We start from the raw sequence: 20,206 nt of genomic DNA, 5'->3' as shown, positions 1-20,206 counted from the left end.
ACGGGTTCCTCAACCGGTTCTCCACTGCGATCACTAGAGTGTGTTTCATAGAGCGTAGCTTCATATGTATCTGACATCCTCTAATGTTCTCTGCTGTCCTGCAGTCGTTCATGGATCTGCAGAAGACGGACTGCTTGTGTTTCATCTCTTGTCTCTGGGCTTCATCCACTTATACCTGCAGTCTGCATGTCGCCTGATACCAAACTGTGGATCACAAAAACAAAACAAAACCGACACATAATCCCGGTGTAATGCAATGTGAGGAATGTTTCCACAGGCTGCATAAATGTGTGTGTGTGTGTGTGTGTGACTCAAACACACACACACACACACACACACAGGAGGAAGGTTAACGCGGTGAATAGTGCTTCGTGCGGCGGCGGTATGTGCGGAGGCGGAGGTTGGGCTTCCCGCCTGTCAGCGAGCTGTCAGGTGATCAAACGGCATTTCCTCTGGAGGTGTGAGGAGGTCAAACAAACCCTCTTTACCTGTCCTCTACCTGCAGGAGGTCACGTCACTCCGAGCTTCAGCCGCCCGCAACGCCGGCTCGGGTCGCCATTTCTGAGGAAAGTGATGACGTCGTCACCTTGAGCATCTTAAACGCTGCATATATATATATATATATATATATATATATATATATATAACAATAATATTACATAGGAAATGTAAAGTGTATAACAGAGGCTTCGTTTACACAAGATGTGAGTAATTACCAATTGCCAATTAACTTTTAGATGCTTTAGAAACAGGAGGTCATATTTTCATAATTTTGGCATCGACTTGGAGCCGAGGTTTGGTGTTTGGTGACTTCCCTACATTTCAGCAGACACACACGTACGTAGAATGTTTTCTCTCTAAAGCGTGAACAGAATACGGTTCTTTATTTGAGCAAATAGGGCCTCCTGCTCCGTCGAACGCTGCCAAAGTCTCCGTTAAGAAACAGTGAATTCAGTGAACATGTTACGTTATCATTTGAAGCTGCTCTTTTGTTTTGTGTGTGATGCGTTTCAGCAGCCGACACTCACGATGACTGGAGCTTAGCTTCCAGACGCTGATCCACATCACAGACCGTCTGATAGCTCACCTGACACAACCTGAGCCTCTAGTTCTCTGCAGCCCTTCACTCCCCCCTCCCCCCCCCGATGAGCAATGGTGATCCAGGAATGAAAGCACGTTTGAATCCCCGTTTGAACTGTAGAGTGAATCAGAAGCGACGTCGTTGGTCCTCCCCCGCCTCCCCGAGCTCTCTCACCTGAACAACAATGCATTTCCCTTCACGCTGCCGGGCTATTGAAGGATTGGAAAACTAAGACAATGCGAGAAGATGATCGTCCAACGCCGTAGTGGAAAGACCACACAGGCAAGCCGCGACAGGACCGTCTAAAGTTGACTCTTTTGTCAGATAAGAGCTCTGCTCAGGTCTGTTTGCATTCTTCAGGACGGGGCTTGTAAACGTTCCTATGGCAGCTGGCTCAGCCCTCGGCCTCTTTGTGTGCCGTTGTGAAGCACACAGAAGCTCCGGGTGAAGGCGATACTCCTTCCTGAAGACGCATACATCCTCGCAAGACGGTAGCTCCGGAGTCCTAAAGAAAGAAGGAGACGGAAGTCAGAAAGGGGGAAGTCAGGGATAAGAAAAGAATAAACGCAGCCAGTCGTAGAGAGAGGAGTAGCTTCACTCATCAGCAGAGCTTCTGTTTGATTCTGAGGCTACGAGTTCCACTGAATTCCCAGCTGAAGCTCTTGTCAGCCGGCTCGTGCGTTCGTCCCGGAGTTCGGCGCTCGTCTTTGTCCCTTCCTGATGATGAAGAAAGAATTCACTAAACACTTCACCTTTGACTCGCAAAGCCAATTTTTAAGTCCAAAATGTGGGAAACACGTCTTGCTCCAGTGTGCGCGTTCTCCCCGTTGACGTGTGCGGCGTCGTTAAAACATTATTAACAAGATACAAAGAGAAAGGCGAGGTGGAACCGGAGGGTCGGGACGGCGTCCTCAGCCGTGAGCTAACCCCGTGGGGCACGCTCACGTGCACTCACATGCACGCTCACGTGCACTCACATGCACGTGCTGTCGGCCCGGCTACGTAAACGAAGCGTAGAGGACCTCGGAGGGAGACGTTACTCCTCTACTCCTTTCATTACGAATAGATCTTTGCTGCTATATGAAAGCTCTGAGTTGTACATTCAGCTTTGACATAATAAAGAATCCCTTCACTTGCACACGGCGTACATTTGGAAAAGAACATAGCTGGAGCTGGAGCTGAAATCAGATCGGCTGTAAACGGTGGAATGAAGAGTGAAAGGGAGGCAGGCAGGCACACGCTGAGCTGCCCTCGCCTGCAGCGCTGACTCAGGACTTCTGACGATGACGCGGCGAGTCTGAATATTTCACGTCCGCTCGCATCGTGGAAAACGCAGTCGTCGGAGGCTCGGTTACTTTAATCACCAGGGAGGGAGGTTACTAATGTGCAGGAATTTGTATCAGTGGGATGGGTGCAGAGACACACGCGTCATGGAAATAAAACAAGGCTGCATCATAATAACGTTCAAAAGAGAACCCAACATGTTTCATATCTAGAGTCCTCACTTACAGTCTGGTGCCTCCTCCTTCCTCAGCTTAAATACTTTACCTTCTCATATTTTGGATGGCAGCCGGAGTGTTTGAAGTGCTCGTAAACGGCGGCATCGTATCTGCGGCACATATCAGATCCGGTTGTGTAGACTCGAGCGGGGCTCTTGTTTAGTCTGTGCTCCGCATTAGAGGCCCCAGCAATGTGAGATGGGACTTTATCTCCTGCCTGAATTTTCATAATCCTTCAAAACATTCAACTGCAGAATATGAAAACAGGTTTTAGACGTACTCATCCATCTCCAAAGGAAAAAAGTCAAACGTGTGCAGAAGAGCTACACAAACTTGTGCCGATGCACACTGGACTCCAGTGACTGCCGTGAAAGTGTGTACGGCCATTCATGATCCCCAGAGGATACGTGTGAAGTGGTCGCTTGACTTTTCCTCTAGAGCCACCATGAGGTTGACGTTTGTGTTTGAAATATCTCAACATTTACTGGATGCATTGGTTCAATATGTGGCACAGCCGTTCATGATCCCCAGAGGATGAACCCCTCTTAATTTGGTAACTATTCCAAAAGCGTCACCGTGACTTCGATTTTTGTCGTTTTCAGTGAAATACCTCAACTTTGATTGAAGTTAGCGTTTAGTACATTTAGTACATTTGGTACATTTAGTACATTTAGTACATTTGGTACATTTAGTACATTTGGTACATTTGGTACATTTAGTACATTTAGAACAGTCTAACCCGAGAGACGAGAGCATGCCGGTGGATTGTTTCCCATACTTCCTTATCGCTGCTGATAAGAGCCGTCATAAAGGGATGAACACAAGAGGGTTGTGTCTGTTTGCAGGCGTGTGAATGAATCATATGTACACAAGTATGTGCAAAGTGTGTGTGTGTGTGTGTGTGTTGGTCTGCACCTGCTTCCCTGGGAGGAAACATCTGCTGCAGGGTGTCAGAGGCCACCTGTCTGCCTCCGTCCCAACTGACCAGCCTGCAGAACCGATCTCTTGTCTGCCGCAGGCTGAAGCTGCAGCCGGACGCTGTGCGCGGAGAGAAACAGCTGTCTTGTTGGACCGTCCGCGTGGCCCGCCAACCCGAGACGTCCACTGAATGTGGAAGCAACAGGAAGTCTTTGTCTGCATGCTGGAAGTAACAGACCGACAGGGTCTTAATGCATGTTGGAGTTCTGAAATGTAACTTTCCACTCTGGAAATGGTCTGAAACGAGGCAGGATGACCCCAAAAATATCCCAAAAAGCACAACTGACTTTACATTAATTAACTCATTTCAACGTTCATCTCTTTTTTTTTAGTGGCTATCACTACTTTGGTCCTGACAGAAACATCTCAACATCCTCCAGATGTTTTGGCACTAAATCTTGCACACATGTTCATGGCCCCCAGAGGATGGATCCCACTGACTCTCGTGATCCCCTCACTTTCCCTCTAGCGCCACCATCAGGTTAACATTTCACTTTGTGCGACGAACAACATCCTCATGCTGTACGTTCATTTTACTGCCAATTGGCAAATGTTAGCTTGCTAACACCAGCTGAAGCACTTAAAGCAATGCGCCACCTACATTTTGAGTATCATGCTCAGATTGATTTACAATGTTTTGGCAAAAAAAATGTCAAAAAACCCGATGTATGCCCATAGAAACTCCTCAAATCAAGCCGTCGTCGTCCACCTTTAAGCTATGTGAGTTCCATAGCCTTATGTGTTCGTCAAAGTATGGCTAAATACATAAAGTTAAATACGGCTAAGTGTTAGTTAGGTTTCTTGTCCGACGAGCTTTTAAACGTATTACCACAGAAGCCCAAAGTATGTGGGCCAGCAGAGCGCCATCGCTCCGAGCAGCTTTCCGTCATTTCCAGGGAAATACTTGATCGACGATTGCGTTTTCCTCAAAATCTTCATTCGCTTTCAGTCCGTTCCGTTCGTATCGATGTCTTTTATTCTCTCCGTTTAGCTGCTGCTCTCACGTCTCACAACCCAGTTTATTATAAGAAAAATGAGAAGAGTCAACCTGAGAACGCTGAGCTGCTTGTTCTCATTAAAACGACCTTCCTCACACGAGACACAGGTGTCTTGAATGATGCTCATGGAGGTTGTGTTCCAGGTCGGAGACCCGTGGAACTGAGCGGTTCTGATTGATCTTCCTCCTGAGATTCCTTCAGTAATCCGTGAACATATCTGCTCCGTAGCTGTGGTTTAGATATTCATGTAACGCCTTGAAGTCATGGAAGTCCTCTTGACTGTTGAGTGTTGACAGATGTTGTTTCTTGGTGTGCGTGTGTGTGTGTGTGTGTGTGTGTGTGTGTGTGTGTGTGTGTGTGTGTGTGTGTGTGTGTGTGTGTGTGTTTATTGTGTGATATTCAAACTGTCAGACACGAACGCTCTCCGTGGAATAAATTAAGTTTTATCTGCAACAGAACATCAATCCAGTTGCTGTATGCTGTGTTTTTTTAAGTTGTAAGACCGACAAGGTGTCTTCAACACAGTGCAAAACAATAGACCCATATTCAAATGTGCAATAAAATATAAAATATAAAACATAGGTCCACAGTGGAATACAAACCATGTCAGGAGCGAGACCATTCAGTAAAGAATCTACGCATCAATTCTAAAAACTAACAGGAAGACAGTTTTCAGATCAGTTGAAAAAAGGAGGGAAAGAACTACAAATCCACCGAGATAATGTGTGTGTGTGAGTGTGTGTGTGTGTGTGTGTGTGTGTGTGTGTGTGTGAGTGTGTGCGTGTCGCTGAGTGGTCGGTAGAGGGCGCTAACAGCCGTGTTTCCTCTGCTCACAGCTCAGCTGTCCTCCACTAAAACACAAAGTGTGTGTGTGTGTGTGTGTGTGTGTGTGTGTGTGTGTGTGTGTGTGTGTGTGTGTGTTCACGGGCCACATTCATTTGTTATATTCTGTTGATTTGAATCCTCTGAATTATAATTCTGCATAAAAACCTGCATCAGAAAAACGTATTCTAACTTTGATTTATTAGATTTTGTCCTAATAAATCAAAGTCATAATAAATGTCTTTGATGTATTTCACTCATTGCAGCGTACGGAGTCACGTGTGTTTGTGTGAGTGTAATACAAACACAAATACCAGCTCCTGTGTGAGAAAACTTCCACCACAGCTCCATCAGCGGTCCTCCCCTCTCCCAGCCCCTCCTCTCGATTGGCTCTCCGCGGGACGAACGGTCCACCGTGATTGGTCCACGCCGCTGTCCTTCATCTCGTGGGGGGGGGGGGGGCGCGCCCCTTCTTTGGATTTTGGCAACAGAGACGCGCCGCTGCTCTCCTTCTCTGCTGTTTAGTGCGTCGAGCGTTGGAGGGAAGTGGAGTTCGCGCGTCTCGTAGTGCGTCCGTGGACCAGAGAGCAGCAGCAGCAGCAGCAGCAGCAGCAGCAGCAGCAGCAGCGGTGCGCTCTTCCTCCTCCAGAGCCGCAGCCATCCCGGGGAGCAGCCCGCACCGTGCACGCCTCGGACACCGGGAGGAGGGACACTGCTCTTCTTCTGCGTTCTTATTTTCCGACGGATTTGAGACATACATGTTCTTTTCATTTCCCCGATGGTAACCAAGACCGCGCAGCCGGAGACATGTGGAATAATCCGGGGACAGCGCGCCGCGCCTCTCTAGTGTGTCTGCTCCTGACGCTGTGGGCTGAGGTGAGAACTTTAATCTCAGAGGGGGTGAGGAGGTTATCGATGGTGCGTTCACGTATCAATCGACTGGAAGTTTGTTTTGGATGGGGGGGGGGGGGGTTAAGTTCCAGCTTTAATTGAATTGCCTGCTCGAATCATGTGATCTCAGGATTTCTAAATTCACGCTTCCTTCTGGGAATGAAGTAAAACGCATCTGCTGTGTGATGCGGTGTCGGTATTAAATATATCAGCTGCTGCTCAGCGACGTAAACCGTAAAGTTCTGAAGACACGGCTGGGTCAAGGTTCTGTCTTTAAAGTTACATCTCCAAATGGAGAGTGCTTTACGCGCTTTACGCACCTCATTTGGGTGAAATGGTGTTTGCAGCGCAGCTTCACCTGCATGTTGATTTTCTGTAACAGGTCGTTAGACGTCAGGTCCTGAATAGTTCGGCTCTGTTCGTCTTTCTCAGTCAGAAGTCTCCACTGGGACTCAGACTGCAGCGGGTCTCGGTCTGATATGCAGAGGGAGCTAAATTGGAGCGTAGGTCTCGTTACGCAGCCCCTGAAGTTCCGCTGTGCCAGAATGTACAGTAGTGCGGGCTGCAGAGTGTCTGCACGCTGCAAATAATACGCCCCACTTCCCCCTTACATCTTAATCAAGTGCTTGAACATTTGACCCAAACCCGTCCAGTCCCTTAAAAAGCAGCAGTAGACCCTAAAGGAAGGAACCACAAAATGTCTTTAGAAGAGCGTCTGAATGGACCCTGCAGTGTAAACACAGTCCGTCTCACTCACCGTGTCTTCTCTCCAGGTGTCTCGGTCCACCGGGTACTTCGAGCTGCAGCTGATTTCGGTGAGAAACCCCAAAGGGCAGCTCCTGAACGGCGACTGCTGCGACGCGGAGAAGAGCGCGGCGGAGGGCCACTGCGGCGCGGACGAGTGCGACACCTACTTCAGAGTGTGTTTAAAGGAATACCAAACGGAGGTCACGACCAACGGACAGTGCACCTACGGCTCGGAAACTACTAAGGTTATCGGTGGGAATACTTTTCAGTTCAAGGGCGGACAGAAAACCGGACAGAACCGGAACAATGACGCCGGGAAGATCACCATCCCCTTCCAGTTCGCCTGGCCGGTAAGTGGATCTTAGCGGCGCGTGAACAGGTGGAGAGATTCACCAGTGTCATGTAAAAGATGCTTTCATGTTCATAATCCTCCACGGTGTGTTTTAAAGAGTAGAGTTATCAGAGGGACTTTGGTTGTTAGTATTTTGGCACATTTTGGCGCAGTTGTCAGTCTGCGTGCCGCTCATTCTTGCCTCTCTCGCTACGTGATCAGACGCCTCGTGAGGGTTATCGCATTGCTCTCGTGGAGCTTTTTTTTGAGTGAATGTCTGTGCGTTTCTGATGGAGCCAAAGCCCATGAGCGCGCGTGACGCATGGCTTTTACGCACAGCGACGGTGCAGCTTGATGAGTTACTAAACAAGCTGCTGTTCGTTACAGAGTGTTTTGGGGGGGGGGGATTAAGAAATGGCAGGTAACTTATTATCTAATCCAAACAAACAGCGCAGCCAATCAGAAGCTGCGCCAGCGTGGGAAACGGGAACAGTCGTGAATGTCGGAGCTTTATGAGAGCCGCTGTTCCTCTCAGAGATCCGTATCAGCGAGCTGTGATGGTGTGTGTGTGTGTGTGGGGGGGGGGGGGGTGACGTGCCAAAGGAGGAAACGTCACAGGTTTGATTCCCACAACAGCTGAGCGAGCTGTCAAAATAAGAGTCCTACCGGAAAAGAGCAGCAGAGATGATGCTGCTCATCATCATGTAGTTATTGTAGCTCGTCAATCAAGAGAAAAGCAGTTTATGACTCTTTAGATAATCATTTACTAAAGTTACACTGCAACAGTTTCCATCCCACCAAGTCCTGTTGTTTCACTGAGATGTGAACACGTTACAGAAGCTTGTCTGAAGTATTGTCTTGCTTGCGGTGAAGCAATCTGTGTAAAGGTGATATATATATAAAAACAAGTCCAAAAGGACTTCGGACACGTGGACCTTTTGAGTGTATGAAGAACAAATACAACATAAATCCTGGTAGCTCCTCCGGTTTAAGGATCCGCTCTTATTCTCTGCTTCATATGAACGTAATATTTGATCGGATGAAATAAGCAGTTTGAGGCCTTCTGGGAATGTGTGATGTGGATGTTTGTTTGACCGCTTGTGATTTGAAAATCAGCGCCCGCACAGATCTGAACTCGTTCACCGCGGACGGCCGCACGTATCGGCTGCTTTGTGCTCGGCTGGCTGGCCTGACCCCTCCATTCATCACTCCTCATGGTCAGCTGTCAGCGGAGGGGAAGATGGAAGTAGTAAGTCGGGGGCCCCGCGGGCGGATTGGGTTACCACTAAGTTGTGTGTGACACAGGCGGCGGGTATCGGTGTCACCAACTACTCAAACAAGTGAAGATCCTCGGTCAATCTGGGCCGGGGGATGCCTTTACCTCGCCGCCTCTCAGGTTCACGCTCTATCCGTTATTGGGTCATTGTCTCGCTCGGCGTGTGTGGGGGTCAGTACTTTCCACTATGCGTGTGTGTGTGTGTGTGTGTGTGTGTGTGTGTGTGTGTGTGTGTGTGTGTGTGTGAGAGAGAGAGGGTATCAGTGTTCAGCAGCTTCTCCTGATGAGGTTGAAGCAGCTGAAGGCTTTTTAAAAGAAATGTCATCACACCTCGCGCTGTTAAATCAGTTCTCTAGACGCCTGCTAAAGGTTTCACCGGTGGTTAAATATGTGGCGTGTGGCCCTCTCTGTGCACCGCCACCACTGCACTATTATCATAATAATAATCAACTTTATTAGTGCAGCACAAAGGGCTTTGCAGTAAGGGAAGATGGACGCAGAATGAGCTCAAAAACAAACCTTCAGCCGTTGGAATATGAGACTAACTCTGAAAGTTTGGCGTCTTTGTGCACATTTTATATTCAGTACCAACGAGCACGCAGCCCGGTCTCCATTACACCGCAATCATGTTTCAGCCAATCAGAGCGTCTTCCCGATGCGTGACCTCACTGCAGCTCTTCTCTCAGAACACACGTCCAAATCCACCAACCACCGATACCAGTAACATGAATACAATAACACATGTGAAGCTGTTACCCATGTTTGCAGCAGTACAGTGCATAGGATGCTTCAAATCCTAAAAGACAACATGAATAGAATGCATAACTTCATTGAGGTAAAACTGTGAATGTGTGACAACAATCTTTAATTAGCATTGAATGAAACTGGAACCAGAGACTGTTTGGCATTCTTTTCTTGAAGGGTGACTCTGATCAGTCACTTGAATCCGGTCGTCGTCGTCGTGTTGCAGTTCAAACACTGACGTGTAGAGCATCCTGTCAACCCCGGAGGAGGGATTCCTCCTCCTCAGACAGAGCAGGTCGTCCACATAGAGGGACGTCTCCTCCTCCGTCCACACATCGATCAGAAGGCCGTGAAAGACGACGGACGTCTCACTCTGCTCAGACGTTACGAGGCCAAACGCAGACCTCCTCCTGCCACAGACAGCGCTGACAGTCACTGACGCAGTGTGTGTGTGTGTGAGTGTGTGTGTGTGTGTGTGTGTGTGTGTGTGTGTGTGTGTGTGTGTGAGTGTGTGTGAGTGTGTGGCCTGTAGCCTCTGGTGCTGCCATAGTGGACTCCTTCCATCGGCCCCAGTAATCTGGGCCACTGGTCCTGACATGAATTAGCTGCAGAGAAAAAAAAGCTAAAATAAAAGAAGAAGACATTGTTCTGCTCTGTGCTCCGCCCATCATTTCCCCTTCATGTTCAGCCCTCTGGCTGTTTGGGTCTTTAGTGACATCTTTCTTTTTCATTGAAGGGACGAGGGGGGGGGATTGACTGATGGAGTGAGGGATGATGATGGGGAGGAGAGAGAGGAAGCAGCCCCCTTTTCAAAATAGAAAAACCTCCACCCGGCCTCCTTGTGAGGGTTCTGTCACAAGGGAAGAGTATTTTTAGGATGCAGAAACTTTTTTTTTTTGACAGCAAAAAAAACAAGCATTTACTTCTTCTCCTCTTCCTCCTCTGCCTCCTCCTCCTCCTCCTCCTCCCCCATCTCACCCAAACCGTACCCTCTCTCCCTCTCTCCTTCTGGGGTATTTTTAGAGCGGCTGTCCTCCCCTCACCCCTCTTGTGAGTAAATCAAGGATCAAGGGTGTGTACTCCTTCAGTTTCATGGCCCGTTTCTTTACTCCCCCTCTGCCAGCATTCCCCCTCAGCCTGGCAGATCTGAGAGGACAGAGGTGGAACAGCTGTTGTTTGGAGACCTCCTCCTCCTCCTCCTCCTGGAATAAATGTTTTAGTGAAACAACATTAGGAGAACAGGCTATGATTACAGCGTTGACGAAGCAAAAGATCAGCTCACCCGGAGGAGTATCGGTGAGCAATCACAAAGTGCAATGTTGGATGTCTCCGTCTCCTCCCGTCCTGCCCCCGATGCCATCACTGCCGGTCGGCTCGTTTGGCTCGTTTGGCTCATTTGGCTCATTTGCAGAGTGCGTCTTTGGCGCGTACGCTCCTCCACCGGGAGCTCCTCTCGGTTTGGTGACCGCCTTTAATGGTTGATTAGTTTTGGGGGGAGGAAGGAGGAGGAGGAGAGGGTTGGGCTGTGTGTTAGGTGAGCGGAAGAGATGATGCGGTACGTTTGGTGTCTCGTGGTGATGCTGCAAAAATGGAAAAAGGACCCCATAAAAAAGTTCTATTTTTAAGGCCTACACATGTCAACCAGTTGTGCAACAACAGAACCAGATGCTGCGACTAAGTGAAACCATGATGTCTGATTTAATGAAGACCGCTCAGCAATGTCTCCGCTCCTCCCCATGATGTGCAGATGTTAGCGTTAGCTACGTGGCTACATGGCGGGTAGACGCTGACGAGTAGGATCAGTCGACTCCAGACTGGGAGTGCAAAGTAAAGATATTATGATCTCTACTTGTACAGCTACCAGCTACTCTCTGACGTTGTGTGTCAGTGAGTTTGAACAGACTTCATTGGCAGCAGGACATGGTTCTCCTGTTCTTCATGCATACGTGACTTTGGAGCTCCACAGCTTTTGTCTCGTGAAGCATGTTGGTTGACCCGGAACATGTGTCTCTCTGTAAAACAACAACAACAATTCACCCCCGTCTCTCTGCTCCGTGTGTCTCTATTAAGCCCGAGAAGCCTGCAGCAGGCCTCAGCAGGGCTCTGTGCGCGTGTGTGTGTGTGTGTGTGTGTGTGTGTGTGGTGGTTAACTGCGGTCGGGACGAGTCTGCTCGTCTTTCCCACGCTGTCGCTGGATTCCGCGTCAGCTGACCTGCTTCTGAGGCGTGTTCAATGAGCGATTAGCTGCTCGGTCTGTGCGAGCTGATCGATTGCTGAGGCTGCTGGTGGTTTTGGTTTAGTGTGTGTGTGACTGATGTGTGTGTGTGTGTGTGTGTGTGTGTGTGTGACTGATGTGTGTGTATGTGTGTGTGTGTGTGTGTGTGTGTGAGTGTGTGTGTGTGTGTGTGTGTCGGGACATAAATATGTTCTCACAGTTACATTATGAGGCACAAAAAGCAGGTCCACACAAGATAAACCACATGGGTTAAAGCTTCAGGTGTAAGTCTGCAGAGAATGAATGTGAGTCAGTGTTGTTAAAACTATGAGTGTGTGTGTGTGTGTGTGTGTGTGTGTGTGTGTGGAAGCTGTACCCATGCATCATATTGATGCTGATATGATATTTACTAGCAGTCAGTTGAATTAATCTTCATCCCAACAAGTCAAAATCTGGTATTTCAGCAAAGTTGTGACAAATTCTGATTAAAAAAAAAGCTCAATGTTGACCTCAGAAGTATAGTATAAAACTAAAGGTCCACTTACTAGATCCTTTACTGATCTTAAAGTGCAAGCCAACACAGAAGAGAAGTACTATAGAAAGAATTGCAACGTCTATCATGTGATATGGAAGCCACGACGTCTCATTTGTCTTTTTATTTGCATTGTTTGTATGTTGCCCTTCAATCCGTTGACTTGTATGTATTCGGTGGAGGTGTGTTGCTTGGCGGGGGGGCGATGGCGTTGCTCCACGTTCTCCAGTCCTTGAACATCTCTGGAAAGAGGTTCCACACAAAATCTCTCCGACGTCAAGACCGTCAGATTAGTGAACGTTAATGGTGACTCGTTAACGGAGTAATACTGGCAATGCAAAGGAGGTCGACCTCACCGCCGCGATGCCGTAGCTCTTTTACATCGACTGTGAATAAGAAGTGGACGTGGTCATCGTGACGTCACCCGTTGCTTTGAAGCCTCGATTTCAACGTTTTGGCCGTCGCCATCTTGTTTCTTTTGCAACCAGAAGTGACGCCAGAGGGAGGAGCTAAGTACAACCGAACGCTGAATAAGAAGTAGAGTCATTTTCTCCTAGACTACTATACGTCCAGAGCAGTCGCCCCCTGATGGACACTAGAGAGAATGCAGCTTTAAACACACTTGCCGATCCTACGAACCAATCGGATTGCTTTATTTCAGCGACTCGTTTTCCAACACGCTTAAGATCATGACCTCTTCACTGAAGCGTCAGTATCCCTGCTCCTCTAGTTCATCCTACACTGAGCACTGATTTAGAACCGGAGCTTAAACTCGCACTATGTTTGAGATGTCCTCATATACAGTTTCAATGGACACCTGCCAGCCAATCGGGGACGAGTATGTTTCCGTAGCCGTGGTATATTATTGAATCATCGCCAAGCTGCCCGTGTGCAGCATGTACAGATCAGTTTCACGTGTGTTGGACTGCACATGAACTGCTCTGTGACCTTTATTACACCTGTTATTAGAATAAGCGTCCCGTCGTGATTTTGCGTCCAGCTCGTTTCGCTGCGTTTGTCTCTTCAGAATGTGGCCGAACTCTGCAGACGTCCTCTAACTCCCGCTGAGATCCACCTCCAGATCCGGTTTCGCCGAGCCGATGGCGATTTTGTTCTGCGTGCGTTTACACCGTTTTTTTTCTCCTCGCTCAGATCAGAGATCCACTTTCAGATTACAGGTGTGAATGTGTGTATCGTCGCGATGCGTGTGGGTGTGTGTGTGTGTGTGTGTGTGTGTGTTTAGGTCGTGAGCACTGAGGTAATTAAAGCACGCGGCTTAATTTCCCACTTGACTCCCGGTAGTTGCTCACCGGGCTAATGGAGCTCAGCTGGACCTCACTGAGAGGGAGGGAGGCGTTTTGAAGGCGGAGGAGTGCATGATGGGAAATAAAAAACAGAGCTCCTTTGTTGATTGTCTTCATCTCCTGACATCTTCACGGATCTCTTGTTTGTCTTCGTCCGTCTTTGTCTCTCGGAGCACTCGCCGAGGGGGAAAGACCCCTGTAGCTACATGTTTCTCGTTAGCTTGTTGTGCTAGCTTTGAGCGTGCTGTCGCACCGGCGGTTTGCTTTTCTTTGGTGCGAATGCGGAGTGGGAGAAGATCTTCTGTGTTGTACTTTTTTGCAGCGTTCAGGCTCTCCTCGTGAACCGAACGTCCACGGAGCCAGAAGCAGAGTTCAGGGAACGTTCTTCCCTTCCCTAACATTCCTCTCACGGACCCTGACTCATCATTTGGCTTTTCCAAAAGTATGCTGAAGAGATCAAAGAGGGCAAATTTAAGAATTCATGCAGCATTCTTCTTCTTCTTCTTCTTCTTCTTCTTCCGTACGTTGCTGCACGTCACGCAGCCTTTCCTAACCGGCCTCTCCGGAGGGACCGGGTGAGGGTTCAAGCAGGGTTTCTCAACACATCTGGGACCAGAATCTCTGTCAGTGACCTCAGTTACCCAACCGGCCACTTCATGGAGAAACCCCCGCAAAACACTCTCACACACTTTCCTCTCATCCACAACGTCTGAGATGACATCCACGCTGCTCATTAGATGTGTGGAATGGGATGAAGTGGACGCTCTGGGTTGATGTTTGGTTTTATGTTTCATCAGCAGAATAAAAGAGCAACTTTTTATAATTCACCCAAAACTCACTTTTACTGAACGAGCATGAACGGTGCCGCTGTCGTTACTAGTTCTCCTCCTTTGAGTTAAGATCGTTTTTTTTGTCAATTGACCCTTCGCTAAGCCCCGCCCCTCGAAAAACGCAGACTAGCCAATCGCATCGGCCAGCTCCGACCTGGGGCTCGACATCTCTCCGCCTCTCTCGTCGGTGGTCTCGGATGGTCTTCATGTTCAGGCGTTGGTGGGTTTGGAGCTCGTCGTAGTGATGCTCAGAGAGGTTGAAGGAGAGACTCGTTTTATAGCGACAGCAGCGAACTGGTCTCTCTCCCTCCACTCCCTCGTCTTCGACATGAAAGACTTTCATTTGCTGCCGGGTGCAGGAGGGACCGCTCGGTCGGATCACTGACGAAGGAGCCGGTCGGGGGGGTTTTCCCACGGCGTGGGTATCACTTTCCCGGCGGCGGCGCTGTGGAAACGAGGACCGCCTTAACCTCTTTGTCGCCGCACCTTTGAGGGGGAACAATGACTTTATGCCTCGGCCTTTGTGCCCAGATATTGAGTTGGAGGGAGGAGGGGCGGAGCAGAGAGAGATGGAGGTAGGAGGAGGGCAGGATGTCAGGAGTGGAGTAGAGAGCGTTTTGCAGAAGGCCTCTCCGGGGTGCAACGTGCTAAATCTGGGTATTCACACCTGCTTCAGGTGTTCTCGCCTCACGTGGAGCTCTGAGTTGTTCTCGGACGAGGATGAATATTCACGATCCATCAACTGGTGGTTTTTCCCGAAAGAGAGAGTCCCGGTCCACCCGATGTGTAGATGTGTCGGCGCTCTTCAGAAACTAGGGCCCAGAGGAGCGTGGAGTAATCTTTCAGGGCATCACACGTTCTCCAAACACCCATAACCGAGTCAGAGGATCAGAGAACCTCGCTGTGGTGTTTCCACGCTCATCTCTCTGATCTGTTCTCTTCTTCACTTAGCTCCAGCTAAGCATTTCAACGCTCCAATGAGCAATTTCGACGGTTGGGATTGCGCTCGTTCCTCTGGGATCCTCTCCTCTGTGTTTCGTTATGTTCCTCCTAACTGTCCCTCTCGTCATGAAGCACAGATCAAAAGCGTGAAAGCACCTTTTGTGACTGCGTGCACCTCCAAGCACACGCTGCCCCATAAACCAGTCTGAGATCCCGAGCTAGGAGATGAGCGACTGTGATACGAGGTTTTAAAGTAGTGAAGGATGAGACGTCTCTGAGCGCAGTGGTTGAGCGTCGGCAGCATCTGATTACAGATGCGCGGTGTTTCAGATTGTATCTGTGACTTACTGAGATCTTTGTTTGAAGCACTTTCAATGTGAAGAACAAACAGAAACACGTTAGAAAAACCTCACCTTGCTGTGTATCCGTGAGCGTAATCGCTGGATCAGAGGACTCGCTAATGGATTTAAGGCGGTATTTTCTTCCCTTCACGCGCTTTCCTTTAAAAGACGAATCCTCAGAATTCCTCTCCGTCGTAACCTGGAGCGACACAAATAGATTTCCACGCGTTTGGTGTGGGAAAAAAAGAAGTGAATTGGGTCATTTTCCCACTCTGCAGCTCGGTACAAAGACCTGATTAGATTAGCTTTGATTAGATTTGCCGTCTGAGCGAGGCCTCCTGTGGGGGGGGGGGGGGGGGGCTCCTTAGAGAGAGGAGGTGGTGTCGGTGGAGGGGCGGTGGGCTCGTTCTGTTAATAATGTGCTAAATTAACCATCCTGGCTCCTCTCTGCCGGGAGCGACATGTTTTATTCATGTCAACAGACTAACAGGTGTGACCTGACAGGTGTTGCCGCTGCTTTTTTTTTTTCCCCTCCCTTCGTCTTCCTCTGATCACAACTCGAGAAAAGTTGTTAATTGGGTTCTTTCTCTATTCCCCGCTGCTGTGAAAAATTCAATTAAAGGAACATCCTTCTCTATTTTAATCCTACCTGAAGGTGTAAAGCTCTGCTCTGGAACATCTGACGTCGGGGACAGGAAGTGGAGCAGTTTTCAGAATAAACTTCGCTTCGCAAACGGTCGCAAGCCGTTGATCTGTGTCGTTGATAACTGGACTTTCAACGGTATTCACTTCGTCTGTAATCTTCGTCCAGTAGCCTCTTCATGAACACCACCGGTACTAAAACCATCAAAGTATAAACGCGCAGCGCTAACGCTCCAAAGTCAGATTTAACGAGGTTAAACTCGGCAGACGAAGTGCAGCAGATTAAATCTTATTAGCATGTGTAGAAGCCATCATGAAGCAGCTCCAGCCTGCGCCGAATCCTCAGTAGAGCTCCGAGTTGCCGGCGGCTGTTGAAGCCGTAATTTATTCATTGAACAGGTGAAGGCGGCGAGGGAGTGGGCCGGCTTCTCCTCGCCTAATGAAAACTCAAATCCCTCTGACTCCTGTAAATTGGTTCGGAGGTGTCAAGTGTCTCCCTCCCACACCCCCACCCACCCCTCCTCCCGTCCTCCTCCCCTCCCATATCACATAGAGTCGACTCCTAAAGTCGTCCCACTGCAGACAGAAGGGACGTGACACTTTGATCCTGCAGGACGCGCACACACACACACACACACACACACACACACACACACACACACACACACACACACACACACACACTGCTCTGAGGCCGTGGGACAGCCCCATCTGTCTGGGAGCCAGCGGCTGTGACATTTAAAATTGATTACAAAGGGAAAGATTGATTATGATAATGTCCACTTATTTTCACTCGTTACAGAGTTATGTGCCGCTCGCTGGACTCATAAATCACGGCCGTGTCATCTGGAGCCGATGTCGTCCTCGGGCTGATGTCTTGTTTTTTTTGGGGGGGCGGGGTCGGGGTCGGGGGGGTTATTAGGGATTGGAACTATAATTTGAAGTCGTTTTCTCACATAAACTCCGGAGATTGTTTCCCTTTTAACACGTGTCCTGTAGCACACAACAGGAGGAGTTTGGTTGTAGTCGAGGGATGACGTCTGGGTGGAGCGTGACACGGATTACACCTCCGTCACATTCACAGGCCGTATATAAGAAGTGGACGTAGTCGTAGTGACGCCACCCATTAGTTTGTGAACAGGAAGTGACCATATCTGGACTGAGGAGGAGTGACGTAGAGACGCCGTATACGTCTCTGGTAGAGACCTGTCAATCAGCGTGTAGCCCCGCCCCTAAAGCATCCCCTGCTTTATGGTGTGTTTGACTCTAAATGTTCCATAATGTACTAAATGAACATCATGCTGTATTGAAGAAGACTGTAGACTAGAGATTGAGACCATAAACTCATGTTTACAATGTTTACTGAGGGAATAAATCAAGAGAGAAGTAGAGTCATTTTAGACTAGACTTCTATACAACCAGAGGAGTCGCCCCCTGGTGGACACTAGAGAGAATGCAGCTTTAACACACTTCCTCATCGGCTTCACATAGCCGGTTCATAAGTTGGTCATAAACGACCAAGCGTCTTGCCGTTCCTTGACGTTCTCTGGTGGGTTTGCCGTCGGCCTTTAGCGGCAGAAGTTCCCGAATCTCGTCGTCTGTCCAGTTAGACATTTCTGTTGGCGCCTTCGCATTAAGGACTCTTCTTCTTCTTCTTCACCCTCGGATGTTTGTTGCCGGCCGCATGAATCCTCTGGAACAATGAGCGCCTCTGTTCACACATGAGCTCGACGGGACACTACACAGACGTTGTACTGCATCGCCGGCAGGGCGAAGTCTGTTTAATGTCCCGATGATTCAGACATACGGCTCCTCTGATTCACGTCTAGATATACGTTCAGGGTGGTTCATGTGTGAAAGGGGCTTAAGTTTGAGATCCTGTTCCACATCTGAACCCAGACTGACCTGGTAGTGAGGACTAAACGTTCTCCATTGATGCGTACTCACATAGGGCAAATAGCATCCCACGATGTATCGTACCCCTACAAAGGAACAACAACGCTCGCTGTCAGATCCCGTAAATCTTGCCGAGCGCTACTGAGCATGTGCAACGCTCACCGTAGAGTGAGTGAGAAGCGAGGCGGCTCACTCGTTGGCTCTTCACTTCTTCCATCATCGATTTTCGGGCGCAGCGATCGTTCTCTCAAGAGTGCTCAGTAGCGATCAGGCCAGTGGAGAGTGTAAAGATAATAATATGCTTGTTTTTGACGCACTGGTATTAGATCGGCACTCTGCATCGGCAAGTTCTGATTCTTGTAGCTGAGTAGTTTTCTGGTGATTAGAATGGGATTTTTTTTCCCCAATTGCTGCCTAAACGGCTCCAAACCTGCATGTTGTGAACGCAGCATGGTTTCATCGTGATTTAGTCTCCAAACTGTGACCTGCCCTAAAAATCTCCGAGCCCCATAAAGCGACCTTTATCGTGGCGTTCGGTCTTCCCTCCGTCTCTAATCTCTCCACTCCGCGAGCTCCCCTGTAATCTCCCCTGCAGCACTCGGTCCCTCCGAAGTCACACTGGGGTCATGGGAACTCACAGCTGCTCGTCCGGCCCCATGCGGTCGACGGACGGCGAGCGCCGTTTCGGTTTGTTTGCTGATGCCCGTGAAAAGAAAAGGGGGGAAAAAAATAGCCCTGCACCTGAAACAATCCAGAGTTTGAGCTCGTCGCCGTGGGACGGAGGAGTCCGTCTCCTCTGCAAAGTAGGAAAGTAGGGCATAGTGTGCCGGCCTGCTGCGCCTTCACACGCAGCATCCTTTGCTTCGAGCAGCTATCAAACCGAAGTATTATCGACAACCCAGCCGTCAGAAGAAAAGTTGGTGTCGTACGTTTCAGCGAACCGCAGATATGTTTCGTATTAACCTGGCATCACGCCTGCAGAAACGCACAGTCACACGTGGTCAACGTTGGGAAATGATCGGTTGGCTTTAGGCAACGAGACCACCTGGTTAAACGCCACGGTTTGTGTAACAAGGTCAATAAATAACGACATTCATATCTATGTTTTCGTAAGCGTGTAATCGCCTGAAACAAAGAACTGTTGTGTGCTTCTGTTAGCTTAGAACGAGCCCTTCACATCTACATTACAGGGCTTTTCTACAGTAGCCCAGAACGGACAAACCAAAGCGCTAGTTGCTAGCGTTTGATGCTACCACATCCTACACACGGTGCCTTTAATGTAAGATACATTTTTAGATAAAATAAACATGAACGAGAACCCCTGAACGCTCTTGATTCCATCATCCCAAGTGTCTCCTCTGTCGCTTGAGTTAAGAGGCACACTGAGTCCAGATCCCGGTGGAGAAGTTCCTCCTATTGGAAATCAATGCATTACCACACAAAAGTGCCCTTGAGCAAGTCATCAAATCCGTGGAGCCGAGGAAAAGACTAACGCACGCCCTCTGGGGTCAATAAAACGCTGATCGACGGAGAACGAGTCCCCGCCTGATCCAGAAGTGACAAAGAGGGAGAACAGGATTTCATTTTTTTTGACTCTGAAACCAGGTTTTCGCAACAAAGCCGATCCGTGGCTGCGCTCGATTAACCAGCCGGGAGCTAATCAGTGACAGCAGCGTGGGAACGGGACCGACTCTCCCTGCGTTGTTCACCTTTTGTGCAAAATACGTGTGTGAACGTTCCCACCGTCTGTTTATGAGCCTCGTTTATATCCCCTGTTCCTGTGCTCCGCATCATGTGTACGTCTGCGTCGAGAAGTTGGCATATCTGAGTTTCTGTATTGGTGTGCACTGTGATAACCTCTGCCCCCCCCCCCCCCCCCCCCCCCCCCCTGTGTTTCAGAGAGCGTACACAGTGATAGTGGAGGCGTGGGACAGAGACAACGGCACACACAGCAATGGTAAGGATCACCAACACTGGTTTTATTTTTCCTGCTCTCCATGCTGAATCATCCTGTTCTTGCAGACAGTAACTGTAACGTTGGTTAAAGACATTTTCTCGCTCCAACGTAGCCCTTAAAGTTCACGGAAAATATAAAACGGACGGATGTCAAAGTCACCAGAACAGCAGCCGTGCAGAA

The 20,206-nt window shown here is 49.0% G+C and overlaps 1 protein-coding gene across 1 annotated transcript in view; it reads left to right on the top strand.

The window, feature by feature from the left end:
• Positions 1–5,921: 5,921 nt before the first annotated feature.
• The window catches only part of LOC137877935 (protein jagged-2-like), a 16,136-nt gene continuing 1,851 nt past the window's right edge, over positions 5,922–20,206 (top strand). The window contains exons 1-3 of the mRNA XM_068718124.1: positions 5,922–6,254; positions 7,043–7,366; positions 19,969–20,026. Of these exons, the coding sequence (XP_068574225.1) occupies positions 6,186–6,254; positions 7,043–7,366; positions 19,969–20,026 (451 nt within the window). The 5' untranslated portion in view covers positions 5,922–6,185. The remainder of the gene's footprint in view (positions 6,255–7,042; positions 7,367–19,968; positions 20,027–20,206) is intronic.

Source organism: Cebidichthys violaceus, unplaced genomic scaffold (assembly GCF_023349555.1).
Source record: "Cebidichthys violaceus isolate CVI_PGR_0920_01 unplaced genomic scaffold, fCebVio1.0.p SCAF_22, whole genome shotgun sequence".
Taxonomy (NCBI): domain Eukaryota; kingdom Metazoa; phylum Chordata; class Actinopteri; order Perciformes; family Stichaeidae; genus Cebidichthys; species Cebidichthys violaceus.
Note: the sequence above shows the minus strand (reverse complement) of the source record. Positions and strands in the feature narration are given on the sequence as shown.